The 16,283-nt window shown below is 45.6% G+C and overlaps 1 protein-coding gene across 1 annotated transcript; it reads left to right on the top strand.

The window, feature by feature from the left end:
• The first annotated feature begins 211 nt into the window (after window positions 1-211).
• Window positions 212-9,885, top strand: LOC133035501 (uncharacterized). Its single transcript, XM_061111336.1, has 3 exons — window positions 212-629; window positions 723-812; window positions 9,847-9,885. Exons 1-3 carry the CDS (start codon window positions 240-242, stop codon window positions 9,883-9,885), a joined length of 519 nt encoding a protein of 172 aa, XP_060967319.1. The 5' UTR covers window positions 212-239.
• Window positions 9,886-16,283: the final 6,398 nt, after the last annotated feature.

Below are 16,283 nucleotides of genomic sequence, written 5' to 3'. Positions count from 1 at the left end.
TGGATGACGAGGAGGTGCTTCCGGGAGAAGGCCAAGGGAAAGGGTGGGACTTCTCGGAGGAAGCCGTTGAGGGTGCAGGAGAGCCTCAAGCCCTTCCGGAGGTAGCAGAGGAGGACGAGGAGGAGCCTGAAGTGGCTCTGATTCGCAAGCGTAAGGGCAAGATGGTTGCCCAGGATGAGCCGAAGAGGCCGCGGAGGGCCGACACTCCTGCCCATGGCCTAGACGGCGGGGTCTCCCCGATGGAGGAAAATCCTGCTCCTCCCCACATCGAGCTTACCCCGATTCCGGGGGACGAGGTGAGGCAGGAGCTTCGCATAGCCAAACACAACTATGCTATGGATGAGTACTCCCGGGGGCATGCCGAAGTGGAGGCCCTTAGGAGGATTCTGCGAGCTGAGGTTGAGGCGAGCATCAACCACTCGGAATACCAGGATCCGTGGGACCTTAATCTGGACCCCTTATCGGACTGGTTCCGTCGCTTCCTAGGGCCTACCTTGGCTCCCTTTGCCGCGGAGATGACCGGCGAGTTCGCTTCTCAGCTCACACGTTGCGCGCCCAAGCGGTTTGCCACTTGCGCTTCCCTGAACTCCATCTTCCAGGTCCAGGACCTCAGCCATTCTCTCACGGTGGTAAGTACTTTGCAATTTTTGCGTTTCCTTTTGTTGTTTGTATGTTGTTTTCCTCCTTTGAGAAATTTTTTCTTATACTTTGTTATGGCTCAGCTTGCTGCTGAGGCTGGCCGCCTCTCCAAGAACATCATAAACCATGGCTTCACTCTGTCTGATTTTGGAGACATGAATGACGTCAGGAAGGTCCTCCAAGACCTCACAGCGGAGAGGCAGATCTACCAGGAGGCTGCCGAGCGCCAGGAGGCAGCGGCCAAGGCCAAGGAAGAGGAGGCCAAACGGAGGGAGGCTCAGGCGGAGGCCATGATCCGGGACGAGGCTCAGCGGAGAGACAGGATGGAGGCCCAGCACCAGGAGGAACTAAGGGCTCAAACCGAGGCTGCTGAGAAGGCCAGGCGAGATCTCCGGGAGGCCAGGGAGGCTTTGGATGAAATGGTCGCCAAGGTGAGATCTCTAGAGGAGACTCACCAGTCGGACATTGAATCCAAGGCCGCTCTAGCTGCGGAGTTGAAGGAGCTTAGGGATTTCAAAGAACAGTCCACCAGGAAGGCCAAGAGGGCCGAGCTCCTTTCTCCTGTTTCCTGCGCCCGGTGCCCGAAGCGCTTTGATGATGGTGTCTATATGGCTTGGGCCACCAATGATCAGAGTATCAAGCTTACTTTTTATCCCAAACCCGAGGAGATGATTGCCAGATTTCGGGAAAAGAAGAAGAAGCTTGATGCTGCGCTTGAGGCACGGATTGGACCTCGTCTTCCTCCGCGGGCTGACTGAGCTGCCGTATTATTGACCCAGATTCTACCCGTTTCTTTTATAACTCTCTTTTTTTTTGTTTGTACATATTTGCTGCTACCTTAGAACAATTTACATATAGGCGGCAGCTTTCATTTGAAGGGGAGACAATTATATTTTAAGGCCTGTCCCCGGGCCATTTATATGTATATGACCTGCCCTTTGGGCCAGGATATTTTTTATGCGATCTTTATTCGTCACACTTATATATTTTAACCTGTCCTTTGGCTCAGGGTTTTTATACTTATGCTTTTTATTTTTGTGCATACTTTTTGACCTGCCCTTTGGGTCAGGATATTTTACTTAGTTTGTTTTTGTTTGTCCGTGCGGTATACCCTAGTACCCCCCTGAGTGGCATAGAAACTTTGTTTTTAAGGCACTCAGTTTTATTTAATATAGAGGAGGTATACATTTGGACGGTACAAACCCTTTGAACAAAATCTAAGTTTAATTCGCTACTGGTAATATTTTCTGAGGTGATCGGCGTTCCAGGCTCTTGGGACGGTGGTTCCGTCCATTCTTTTTAGTTTGTAAGTGTCGGAACCGATTTCGTCCTCGATTTCATATGGTCCTTCCCAATTTGGTCCAAGTACCCCCACTCCGGGTTCTTGGGTGGCTGGAAAAACCCTTCTTAGGACCATATCCCCAATAGCGAATTTCTTGCTTTTAACCTTGGAGTTAAAATACTTGGTCACCTTCTTTTGATAAGCAGCCATCCGTATTTGAGACTCATCCCGGAGTTCTTCGACTTGATCCAAAGCCTCTTGGAGCAGTGCCTGATTGGTGGCCGGATCATAAGTCGTCCTCCTGTGGGATGGGAATAATGTTTCCACCGGGACCATTGCTTCACAACCGTACGCCATTGAGAACGGCGAGTGACCGGTTGTGGTTCTGGGGGTCGTCCGGTAGGCCCACAATACCCTTGGCAATTCTTCAGGCCAGTTATTTTTACAGGCCAGTAGCTTCTTTTTCAAAGTGACCTTTAGGATTTTATTGACTGCTTCTGCCTGGCCGTTTGTTTGAGGCCGGGCTACCGCGGAGAAGCTTTTTACCACTCCGTGTCGGTTGCAAAAGTCAGTAAATTCCTCGCAATCAAATTGCTTTCCATTGTCTGAGACTATTTTGTGAGGCAAGCCGTATCGACACACTATGTTTTTGATAACAAAGTCCAATGCCTTCTTAGCAGTTATTGTCTTCATAGGCTCAGCCTCTGTCCACTTGGTGAAGTAGTCCACTGCTACTATTGCATACTTTACCTCTCCTTTTCCCGTAGGTAGAGACCCAATGAGATCTATTCCCCAGAACGCGAAGGGCCAGGGGCTGGTCATCAAAGTGATCTCATTTGGAGGGGCTCTCGGTATGTTCGCGTACCTTTGGCACGAGTCACACTTTTGGACATAGTCTATACAATCTTTTTTCATTGTTGGCCAGAAGTACCCTTGCCTCAATATTTTCTTTGAGAGGCTGGGTCCTCCCGTATGATCTCCACAGAACCCTTCATGGACCTCTAGCATGATTTGTCTAGCTTCAGGGTCCGATACACACCTTAAATAAGGCATGCTGAGTCCTCTCCGGTAGAGAATGTGGTCCATCATTACATAACGATGAGCTTGATACTGAATCTTTCGAGACAGTGCCCTCTCTTGGGGCAACTCACCTGTGGTTATGTACTTTATGATGGGGACCATCCAGCTGGGTTCTTGCCCAACCGTTTGTGTGGTCTCTTTTATTTTGATGCTTGGCTCTGCCAAGCGTTCCACTGGTACTACCCCCAGTTCTTCGATTTCACTGTCCGAGGCTAACTTAGCCAGACAGTCCGCATGAGCATTCTTCTCTCGGGGGATTCTTTCTACTTTGTAGTCCGTGAACTCGTGGAGCAGTTCTCGGACTATTGCTACGTACGCGGCCATCCGTTCGCCGCGAGTTTGGTATTCTCCGGAAACTTGGTTTACGACCAGCTGAGAATCACTGTAGACTTCCACTCTCTTGGCTCCTACAGCTTTAGCCAATTTTAGCCCTGCTATCAGGGCCTCATATTCGGCTTCATTATTCGAAGCTGTGAAGTTGAATCGGAGTGCCGCCTGGAGCCGCAATCCAGTAGGTGATATCATAGCCACTCCGGCTCCTGAACCGTTCTCATTAGAAGCTCCGTCCACAAATACTCTCCAAGTGGGGATTGGTGGTTCCGGTGTATTGGCTGTTGCCTCGGCTTCATTGCATTCGGTGATGAAGTCTGCCAAGGCTTGGCCTTTTATGGAAATTCGGGGCACGTAATGTAAGTCGAACTGACTCAGCTCCATCGCCCACTTGAGGAGTCTTCCGGATGCTTCAGGCTTCTGGAGAACTTGCCGGAGCGGATGATTGGTCAAGATTCTGATCGGATGGGCTTGGAAGTATGGTCTCAACTTCCTTGATGCCATCAGGAGGCAGAATACTAATTTTTCAATGACCGGGTACCTTGTCTCGGCCCCTACCATGCGCTTACTAACATAGTACACGGGGTGCTGAATTTTTTCTTCCTCCCGGACCCGGTGCGGCGGCCGACCGCATGCTCGGAGACGGCCAAGTAAAGGAACAGGTCTTCTCCAAGGACGGGTTTTGATAGGATAGGAGGTTTGGCCATGTGGTCTTTTAACCTTTTGAATGCCTCCTCGCATTCATCCGACCATTCGAACTTTTGGCATTTCTTCAGTATGTTGAAGAAGGGTATGCACTTGTCCGTGGATCGTGAGATAAAGCGGCTCAGTGCGGCTACCTTTCCGGTCAAGCTCTGCACGTCCTTATGTTTCTTGGGGGATGGCATGTCCAGGAGAGCTTGGATTTTCTCCGGGTTTGCTTCGATCCCCCTTTGGCTGACTATGAAGCCCAGGAATTTTCCCGACTTGACCCCGAAGGTGCATTTTTTCGGATTGAGCTTCATGCCGTATCTCCGGACGACTTCGAAACATTCTTCTAAGTCGCTCGCATGGCTGTTGCATGCTTTGGATTTGACGAGCATGTCGTCTACATATACCTCCATGTTTCGTCCCAGGAGGCTTTTAAACATCCGGTTAACCATTCTTTGATAGGTTGCTCCGGCGTTTTTCAGTCCGAAAGGCATGACTAGGTAACAGTATACCCCCTTATCGGTCCTGAAGCTAGTGCACTCCTAGTCTGCCGTATGCATTTTTATTTGGTTGTACCCAGCATAGGCATCCATGAAAGACAGCAGCTTAAATCCGGACGTGGCGTCTACCATCTGGTCGATCCTGGGCAGCGGAAAGCAGTCCTTTGGGCAGGCTTTGTTTAGATCTGTGAAATCTATACAAACCCGCCAAGTCCCGTTCGGCTTGGGCACCAAGACCAGATTGGCCAGCCATTCCGGATAATACACGTCGCGGATCATGCCATTGGACAAGAGTTTGTCCACCTCTTTCTCTAACCGAGTCGAGCGGGCGTCTCTTTTGCTGTATAGGGGGCATGTCCGGGTTGACATTGAGTACATGGGTGATGACATGAGGGCTGATGCCGGTCATGTCTTCTTGGCGCCATGCAAAGATGTCGACGGCGCCCTTCAGTGTTTTTATTATTTTATCTTTTTCCTCCGGATCCAGGCTCTTCCCTATCCGGAGTACTTTGGTGGAGTCGTCGTCGCACACTGGTATTTCTTCGACGTCCTCCATTGGTTCCACGACCCTTTCGGACCCTATGCGAGGATCCAACTCATCCTCTTCAGCCTTTTCTATCTCAGGGGGCCCCCGGACCATGAGTACTGGTATGTGGGTGGCAACATTGTAACATTGCCTGGCCTCTCCCTGATTTCCCTTCACCGTTCCGACTCCGGCTTCCTGGGTACGGAATTTCAGGCATAGATGTCGGATTGAAGTAATCGCACCAAAGTCGACGAGGGCCGGTCGGCCTAGGATTGCGTTGTAGGCTGTTGGACAGTCTACCACCACGAAGGTGCAATACTTAAATGTGCTCTGGGGGGTATCCGGGCATAGGGTAACTGGGAGCCTGACTTTTCCCATCGGGATTAGCGTCGTCCCGTTAAACCCTGTGAGCTGTGATCCACTAGGCGAGAGGTCCCGGTCGGTCAACCCTATCGCAGTGAAGGCTTCTTTGAAGAGCAAGTTCACGGAACTCCCATAGTCAATCAGAACCCTAGCCACCACCTTATTTGCGATGGGGGTCTCTATGACCAGCGGGTCGTGGTGAGGAAAACGCACCGTCTTGGCGTCTTCTTCCGTGAACGTTATGGGCTGGTCCATTAGCCGAGGCCTTTGAGCCGGGAGTTGAGTAACCTCCCACACCTCACTGTGTCTTGCGGCCTCGGCATATCTTTTTCGCTCCTTGCGAGTGTTTCCTCCGATATGGGGACCTCCGGAGATCATGGCTACCCGTCCATTAGGCGGGGCGGTAGTCCGGGGATATCTTTGGGTGTCACTGCGGGAGCGGTGGAGGCAATACTCCTGCTGTACCCCCTGGTGTTCCCGGAGGCATACCCCCGGCCACCTGCCCTGGATTAAGGTGGGGCAACCTATTTTTGATCCACTCATAGAGGTGGCCCAAACGGATCAAATTTTCAATCTCGTCTTTGAGATTTTTACACTCATTGGTGCTATGACCAATGTCGTTGTGGTACTCGCATCTTTTACTCGGATCTCTCCGGGAGCTATCTTTGTACAACGGCTGGGGCCTCCGGTAGTGCGTATTTTGCCTAGTGGCAAAATATACACGTTCCTGAGAGTCCGTGAGCTCTGTGTACTGAGTATATTGGGGTGTGTACCCCTTCTTTTGGCGCTTCTCTCCCGTCCGGGTGCTGCCCTTGGAGGACCTTTTGCTCCTTGACCCCTGGGTAGGGCCTGTTAAGCTAGCAGTCGGGGCGGCCTGTGAAGGAGTTCGTCCATTCACCCCGGACGGGTTGCTGTAATGGGAAGATGCCGGTGCCAAAGCTTGACCCTGGCTGTATCCGGGAGTAGCGGAGAACTGTATGCCACTTATTGGTGGAGTTGCGGTCGGGACAGTACCCGAGGGCGACACTCCTGGCATGTATCCTGCTATCCCGGTGGGATAGTAGCCTCCGTAAGCCACGATCTGGGCTTCTTCGAGGTTAATATATTTTTGGACTCGTTTCTGGAAGTCCTAAAGGCTAGCAGCGCCTTCTTGCTGCAACTCGTTCAAGAAGGGAGTCCCAGTGCGGATTCCTGCTTGGAGAAGCGCAAGCTGTTGTCCGTCGTCAACCTTCTTGGTCTTCGAGGCTTCCTCTCGGAACCCCTTGATGTAATTCTTCAAGGTCTCGGTGGGCAGTTGCTTGATGTTGGTCAAGGCACTAACCTCCAAGTTGACCTTCCTGGCAGCGACAAATTGTCTCCGGAAGTTGGTTTGGAGTTTGTTCATGCAACCCACTGATCCTGGTTCCAATTTTTTGAACCATTCCTCTGCTGATCCGCTCAGAGTGAGGGGGAAGCACAGGCATTTGGCGTCATTGCTGACCCGCATGACTGTCATGACACGGTTGAACCGTGACAAGTGATCACTGGGGTCGGAGTTCCCAGTATATGCTGCCATTTCGGGCATCTTGAAGTTCTTAGGGAGCTCCGCCTCCAGGATATGTTGGGCACAAGGCTCCCGATCCTCACTGTCCGAGTCGGAGTCGTCTCCCTTCTGCCTCCGGGAGACTCGAGCAATATCTTTTCGAAGTATGGCAAGTTCCGCCATAATCCCTTCGTTTACAGCACCCGAGGAGACCACGGGCCTGTATCTTTTTTGGTGAAGGTGATCCCGGAGGTCACCTTGATTCCCATTGATTTGATTTCTCAGATCAATGGGAGGACATCTCTGTCCTCTTCTTCCTCTACCCCCTGGTTCCTGGTGCACGGAAACGCTTTTCCGGTCCCCTCGATCCTGAGGGCCAAGGCTCCCTCTTTGGGGCTTGCCCCTCTGCGGACCTTTCCCTTTAGGGAAATCTGAGCGGACCCTTCGCGGATCCTGCACCTTTTTCTTTCGCCCAGGGGTAGAAGTAGGGTTTTTTGTTTGGTTTTCCTCAGCAGGGTGCCTTATAGGGCTAGGTTCCCTAGGTCTTTGCTGCTGGGAGTTAGGCGAAGACGTCAACCGGCTCCGTCGAGCCCGAGTGCCATTGCCTTGGGATGCACGTGAATACCGGTGCCTCCATGGCTTTCTCGCATGGCTAGCATCACTTCTGCATTTTTTGATTTTGCACTTTCTGAGCTTCGATCTCAGTTTCATGATCGATAGCTTTTTGTCTAAGGAGCACCAACTCCGAGTAGCTTCCTCCGTCATAGGCATACTCGTCGAGGTGTTCCTCGTAGTTCTCGTCGGGAACTATCTCTTCTTCTTCTTCCTCGGACTCCTCTGCTGCCCTTGAGGCTACATCTTCCTCATTGGGATCTTGAGCATTTTCTAGAGGGCGAGGATGACGTGTAGCTCTTGTCTCCACCATTGTTGTGAAGTCAAATGCTTGTTATGTAGCAGCTTTCCTCAGCTCTCAATGAAAGAACCAAAGTGTTGACCGAGATTTTCGACAACTATTAAAATATGATTGTAAGGAAGAGCTGTAAGAAAGTGAGATAAAGATTTTTTACGTGGTTGGGGCGTTAATGAGCCTTAGTCCACGAGTCTCTGTTATTAATGGATGTATTTAATACAGATTCTACACTTGAGAGAATGTCTTTCTCTTAAATACAGAGAATGTTCTTGGTGAGTATTTTCTCTTCTTGCTCTTTTGCAAACCAAGATTCTCGACCCCATTAAATGAGCTTTGAGGGGGTATTTATAGTGTTTTGGTGGGGTAATCCCTAGAATTGTTCTTACACATGTATCTGTAAGTATCCATAAAGTTGGGCATTTCCAATGAATATACCATGGGTGATGCATGGTCAAATCCCTAGGTGCTGTAGGGCGTTTATGAAGAATGTCCTTTCTGCCTTGTGATTGACGTGACTCTTCGCAGAGTAGCCGTCGCTAGACTTAAATGATCATTACTGTAGCGCTGCTGTTCGGGGGTTGTGCCGTCAGACTTTATTGCGTGTTACAGTCTCAACACGCTTCCTCCCATGCAGCATTAAATGCGACTTGATTGCTCGGGAGAGACCTGACATATCCCGGAGAGCCTTCACGCTATACTAGCTTCCTGGAGTACCTTGTACTCCGGGTGCCTCCTCCGGGACCCATGCTAACAGCGCTTCCTTGTGGCGCACAAAGACTTAATAAATGTTTACAAGTTATCTGATCCACGTGTCCCCTCTCGACTGGTCCACGTATTTTGGGCAAATTCTGGAGCAACAATTAATAAAGTTTTTTATTTTCGAAATTCAAAAAAAAAATTGCAGTTAATGAGATTGAGCTTCATTCAATTTATCTTCATCAATTATTACCACATTATATTTATATGTTTGTATGTGTAAGTGTCTTTATTATTGATGCAAATTCTATAATATTTACAACTCTTCATAGAGTTATATTGAATAAACACCAGAAATTATTTCTATGTTTATTATAATTGTTAATTCTAATACAATTATTAAGAATTTGTTTAATAAAAGGATCTTTTGATCTGATAGGGGTGGAGAAAAGTTAAGAAAACTATGCAGTTCAACGATCTTTTATATCTAATGAACTCTGGATAGTATTCAACTCCACATAAACTCTATCACACTTAGAGAATAATGATCTTTACAACCTTTAGGGGTGGATCATATTCTCTATATACTTAGGGGTGGAGATTATCCATAGTACCCTATATGTATATTCTTAGGGGTGGAGTCTATTCCACAATTCCCTATGTAACACATATTTTCATTAAACATGGAAGTAATATAATGAGTTCGCCATTGTCAATATAAATGCTTGATCTTGATTGTATGTTCCATTTCAATTTTACTATTGTAAGTAAAAGATTGATACCTATAAAAGTTCTTTGTTAAAGTTTCACACTACCTTAATTGAGTGGGAGAATTTTAAAATTCTATACCCATCTTCATCAGGTTGATACTTGTGATAGGTGCTTAAGAACACTACTGAAAAGAAAATCTAACCATACACATGGATAGGTATAACTTATCAGAATTATGAGAATAAAATAAAGAACTCTAGATCAGTCCATTCGAATGACTTGAACCTAGAATTCCTAATTCTCATAAAATTTTATGGTATCTTAATTTAGATTACTTTATCTCTGGCATGTATTTTTCACTTCAAATACTAGTCTGCTATGTTGATGACTTTGTCTTAACTTAAAGTTTCAGACTAATACAAAAGTCACAACTAGTTAACTCTCCAAACAATCAGAGGTTAAAAGTATTATTTAACCAGACATCTGCTATTGAGTGGGAGCTATCTGAGATGTAATCAAATAGGGAACATTAGACGATATTCAAGAAAGATTTATGAAAGTATTCTATATGTTAGATATTAAGGAACTGTGTATCAGTTGTCCTTGTATCTCACCAATTCATTCCGAGATCTGTGAGATGGTGCTTACTTTGGCGGTGGAGGAATTATTGGATAATAATTCAAGCTCTACCAGAGAAGAACTATAACTTTGTAGATTCGAGATTACAAGAAAGTTATATTACTGAAGAAAAGTCTACACTGTATTATCGCAATTACATATTTTAAAATATGAGAGATATGTCTTCTGTTAATTCAGATGTACTTTTAAGACAGTAAAGATTTCAGTATCCCTTGATGAGTAAAGCATATAGTAAAGGATGTTTCATAAGTGTATTTATGAACTAGTTTCCAGAAGTTTGGGTGGATTCAAATATACTACACTTGATCTGAAGATCAAGACATCAGATTGACCTATTTGCACAGTTTGTTTTATGTTAGTGCAAGTGAAAGTTTGTTGGGTTTTATGCCCTAAATAAAACTCTTTACAATCTGATTAGTTATCAATATAAGAAATTTGAAGTGATTGATGTTTGCATGAATTTTACATGCTAATAGTTTAATATGTCTATTACATTTACACACAGAATCAGTTAAATCCAGATCCTATGTTTATTCACAATTACAGTATCGTCACCATAGTGGAATGTGTTTTTGATCATATGAATCGAAAGAATTGGTCCCTGTTTCATCAGTGTTTTGGATTTACACTAATGTGATAATCAGCGATGATGTGTACTTACACTTGGAGTAAGTTTTATGTTCTTTCCAAGACATTAGTAAAGTATACTAGGTTTCGAATGTATGGAGTATACTTTGGATTGGACCGATATTGCAACTAAGTTAAGATATTACAAACTTATCGTTATATATATCTTTCCAAGTCAATATCAGTAGTTGATCTTAAGATTAAAAGAATCTAAATCCTGATATGCTTAGGCTCAACTCAGGAGTACTATTCATGTTCTTTGATTTATTAGTTAAGCCTACTTTTAGGTCAGGGTGATACGTATATTTTGGGAACATGATAGTATGATTGAGTGGGAGTGCTAAACATAAATAAGGAATCTATAGCTTCTACTGGTGTATAGAAGTCAAGTGATGATTCCCTTCGAGCTTAGCAAATAGAAGTAAATGGATGAGCTCTTGTTTAACTGACTAATTATTAGATCACTAAACACCATTTACAGGTAGCTAAGTGTTATAAGGGGCAAAATACATTGAGGGGTGAGAACGGTAAAGAAATCCCATATCGATGTATATCATCTATATAAAGGATCTTTAAATCACAATAAGATTATAACAATGGTTAAATGAGATAGCATATTGATATCGTGAAACATATAATATGCTCTATATAAGTCTGAGAGTGCAATTCTAAGTTCTAAGAGTGGATTCAACGAAGAATTAATAAGTAGGAATTTACTTGGTAAATTTGGTTCACTTATTGGAAGCTCAACATATAGATCCATGGTCCCCATTCTAGTTGAGAACATTCTGCTTGTAAGACTCATTAATTGATTCATGATTGATCAATTATAATTCTAAAGTTAGACTATGTCTAATTTGTGAATTTTCACTAAGCAGGGGTGAAATTGTAAAGAAAAGAGATTCTAGTTTTATTTATTTATTAATGGACTTTATATGTCTAGTTAATAATTAAATTAAATGACAATATTATTTAATAATCTATTTTAGTTATTAAATAATTAGTTTTGGCATTTAAAAGGTTAGAATTGGAAAATTGGCGGTTTTGAGAAAATAGAAATAAAATTTGATAAAACTGCAAAATCAAGTGGGGCCCACTAACACACCAGGGCCGGCCACTATTTGTGGAGTTTCAAATTTATTTTTTCATTATTTTAATGCCAAATAATTCCTAACCTAAACCTAGTAGTTTCCTATAAATAGAAAGTGATGGCTCAGTCAATTTACATGCTTTCATTAGTTTTCTGACAGAAATTTCTCTCTTCAGAAAAACTGAGCCTTCCCTACTTTCTATACCTGGCTGAAATCCCTCTTCTCTTTTCCCTTCATCAATTTCGTGACCCTAGTGAAAGAGTGAGTGCCCACACACAGCAAGCAGTAACTCAATCATATATTGGAAGACTGTGAAGGATCAAACTTGAAGAAGAAGGACATTCGGGCTCAGATCTTGATTATACTCTGCTACAGAAAGGATACAGGGGTTAGAGATCTGAGCGGAAGGAGACATTAATTCCGCTGCATCAATGTAAGGTTCTCTTAACTTTATATGTGTTTAATTTATCGTTTTAGAAAGTTCATATTTAGGGTGTTTAAACAACATACTTGTGAGTACAACACGAGTCCCGTGTCTTGAGTCTGGAATCGAGTTTTGGGTCTCGGTTGCGAATTGGGGGCCTAGTTTCGGGTCCAAGTCCCCCATCTAGGTCTGCATTCTTAGTCCAGGTATGGGTTTAGGTTTTGGTTTGGGGCCCAGGTCCCCCCATCTAGGTCTGGATCCTAGGTCCCAGTCTAAGTCCAGGTTTAGGTTCGGGTTTGGATCCCGAGTTTGGGTTCGAGTCTAGGTCCCAGTACGGGTTCAAGTTTGAGTCTTGATTCGATTCGCAGTCTTAGTCCAGGTCCCTGTTTGGGTCTGGGTTGCGGTCACGATTCGGGTCCCAGTTAAGGTCTAGGTCCCAGACGAGGTTTTGGTCTGGGTTTGGGTCTTGGTTCATGTCCTAATTTTGGGTATAGGTTTGGGTTTAGATCTGGGTCGAGGTGCAGGTCTTGGGTTCCGATCTCGGTATGGGTATGGGTCTGGGCCCGTGTCAAGGTTAGGGTATAGGATTTAGGGTTTTGGGTTTATTGTTTAGGGATTTAGGGTTTAGGGTTTAGGGCTTAGGGTTTAGGGGTAAGTGTAAAGAGTTTAGGATTTAGGGTATCACGTTTAAGGTTTAGGGTTTAAGGGTCTGCTTCCAGTGCGGGTTCCAATTTTGGGTCACAGGGTACGATTTAAGGTTTGGGTGTGGGTCTGGGTCCGAGTCCTGGTCTAGGTTTAGGTCTGTGTTTGGGTTCAGGTCCAATTCCGATCATGGGTCCCGATCCGTGTGTGGGTCCGAGTATGGGACCGAGACCAAGGTCTGGTCTTAGGTCCCAGTCCCTTTCCTGGGTCCTGATTCTGGTACTAATTTCGCGTTGGGTCCCCAATCTAGGTCAGGGACCTAGGTTTAGGTCTGAGTTTCCAATCCCGGTCTGGGTCCTGCATTCGGGTCTAGGTCCAAGTCCGTGTCTGGGTTTCGGTTCGCGTTTCGAGTCCCAATCCGAGTTTTGATTCGGGTCCGCATCCCGATCTGGGTCTGGGTCTAGTTCCTTGTTAGATTCTAGTTCCAGGACCGAGATCCGGTCTTAGTCCCCTGGTCTTGTTCTCGGGTCCCAGTTCACTTTCGGTTCTGCTTTAAGTTTTGGGTCACGGAGTACAAGTTCGGGTCTGGGTCCGGGTTTGGGTCTGAGTTAAGGTCTCAGTTTGAGTCCAGGTATGGGTCCCAGATCCCAACATCGACAATGGGTCAGGTCCAAGCCCGGATTCTAGATCAAGATCCTAGTCTCGGGTCCCAGTCTAGTTCCACTTCGGGTCCCTGGTCCTGGTCCGTGTCCAAGTTCAGGGTCTGGGTCTCGGGTTAGGTCCTAGGTCTCGATGTCAATTCCGAAGGTCGGGTCCCAGGTCCAGTTCCCCCATCCAGGTTTGGGTCCTAGGTCCCGGTCCAAGTCTAGGACCTTGTCGGGGTTCAAGTCCTAGTTCGAGTTCAGGTTCAGGTTTTTTCTCCTGGTCATGGTCAAGATCTGTGTTCTAGTATTGGGTTTGAGTCCAGATCTGAGTCTCGAGTTCTGATCCTGGTCTTGGTTCTGAGGCCCGGGTCCAGGTCCCCCATCCAGGTTCGGGTCCTAGGTCCCAGTCCGAGTCCATGTTTGGGTTCGGGTCCTAGTCCTAGTTGTGATTTCTATTCTGTGTCCAGGTTCAGGTTCTTGTCAGGGTCTGGGTCAGGGTCTGAGTCCTGGTTCGAGTCTAGGGTTGGGTATGGGTTTTTGTCCAGGTCCGAGTGCAAGTCTTGGATACAGGTCCACGTTTAGGTCTGGGTCTCGGTCCGGATCCAGGTCCTAATTAGTTTCGATCCCGGTCTAGGTGTGGGTCAGGTTGCGTTCGAGTCCAGGTTCATATCCAGATCCATGTATAGGTTTGAGTCTAGGTCTGGGATCAGGTCCCAGGTTCAGGTACGACCCGATCCCACACCCAAAACTGGAATTGGACTAGGGCTGAGACGAGAACCCAGTCATGGGACTGTAACAGGACCCAAACCTAAACATCAACTTAGACCAGAACCCATACCGGGACTTGGACCAGAATGAGAACTATGACCTGGGACCTAAACCAACACAGGGACGTGTACCCAGATCGAGACCAGGACCTAGACTCAGAACCACAAATTGGGGCCGAACCTAGGACCTAAGAACAAGACTCGAACCTGGGACCTAAAACTCAGACACAGACTTGGACTAGGACCCGAACCAAAACCGGGACCTAGGACCCGAACATAGATAGGGGACCCAGACCTAGGAATGGGGCCCTCAAACTAGGACCGGAACTTGGGCCTCAGAACTTAGATCGGGATTTGGGAACCGACCCCAAACCCAAACCTGGACCTAGGACCCACCTCGGAACCTGAGATCCGGGACTTGATGCTTATACCCGACTCGTAGTCGATGTCTGGATCTAGGACATTGACCTGAACCCGAACCCAAACTCAAACTCAAACTAAGACCCGGACACATACCAAGATCCCGACCCACACTCGGGAACCAAAACTAAAACTTGAACTGGAACTGGACTGGGATCTTTGAATGGGACCGGGACCTAGAACTAGACCTAGACAAAACCCACAACCGGACCCACCCTCGGACCCTAACCGAGATCGAAACCCAGACGTGAACCTCACCCCAGACCCAAATCAGGACCCGAACCAAACTTGGACCCAAACTCAACCCGAGCTTGTACCCCGTGACTTGAAACTGGAACCGAAACTAGAAGCGGATCGAGACCCAGGAATAGGACCAGGACTAGGAATTTATAAACCTTGGCGCTCTGATACCAAACTATAACGCCCTAAGAAATAGGCACACTACCCAAGGTGATTAAGAAACCCTAATCCCCTAAATTGGATTACTAGAAAGATAAGCTCGGGTAATTTAAAATTTAATTGAAAACACAATGAAAATAAAAGTTGAAATAACTTAACTTTACAATCAAAAATTACATGTCTCGGGATCTCAAAAATATTTTACAAAATATTACAAGTGCTAGTGTCGGTAATCCTAGTCACAATTTTCTTAATACTCTACGTGCTAAATACTATCTTACCAATTTTCCCGTAAACGTGGAGATTCTGAATCCCCCGGTGCCCTTGACCTAGTGTCGGTAATCCTAGTCACAATTTCTAGGATTCACAAGTATAGGGTTAATCCCTAAATCAACTTTCACATTGTATAAAATTGACATTCAAAATATAGATAAACATATAAAGCTCGGAAGGAGCTTTCAAACAATATAAAGAACGACCCAAACGGAGTCCCGAGTCAAAAGTTATGAACAATACAAGTTCAACATGCAATCTGTCCATGCGAGCGGGCCGCGGTGCCCAAAAGCTGGGCCACGACGCCTGGGTGGAAAACCTAGAAACTCCATTCTAGCAGCTCCAAAAATGCATCAAAAATCACCCAATCTCACCCCTAAGATGCATATATCTCAAAATCATTTCCCACACAATATAACTAACGTACCAGAGAGCTAATACACACATTTAAAGGTCAAAATCAAAGTTCACATGCAACAAAATCAGATTAAACAATATACAATATAGGCTCCAAACTTGAATAAAATATCAACAAATTCAAGCTCAAACCTTGAATCTTTAAACCCAAAACATAAGCTCAAGCTCAACAATAAAATAAGAGTTGTATAAAAGAATTAAAGCACCAACTTAACCTCAAAAATTATCTCAAAAGCACAACACAAAGCATCCTACATCAATCTTCAACACAATCAAGCATAGAGTATCAAAATTAAACTAATTCCAACACACATGCATCACAAGGATCTCTACAATAAAATCATGCTTAAATCAACTTCAATTTGAGCAACCAATTCAAATTAAGATAGTAAGAAAACTACCTCCAAATCCTCAACAGCTCAAGCTTCAAAGATTCCCACAAAATAAGCTTGAATCCAAACAATTCTCTACAAAATCAAAGATTAGAGTAAATGAGTTTAGAGAGAGAGAGGGGGGCGGTTTGGGTAAAGCGAAATGTAGAAAATGCTTTTCATTAATCAACATTCCCTTGTCACAAAATAGACAAAATAGTCAAAAAGCCTAAATTGCCCCTAGGGCCATATAACACAATTAAGCATTCAAGGGCATTCAAGTCATTTCCATTAAATATCACATATTCAAATAATTTTCA

The sequence above is a fragment of the Cannabis sativa genome, chromosome 1 (genome assembly GCF_029168945.1).
Source record: "Cannabis sativa cultivar Pink pepper isolate KNU-18-1 chromosome 1, ASM2916894v1, whole genome shotgun sequence".
NCBI lineage: Eukaryota > Viridiplantae > Streptophyta > Magnoliopsida > Rosales > Cannabaceae > Cannabis > Cannabis sativa.
Note: the sequence above shows the minus strand (reverse complement) of the source record. Positions and strands in the feature narration are given on the sequence as shown.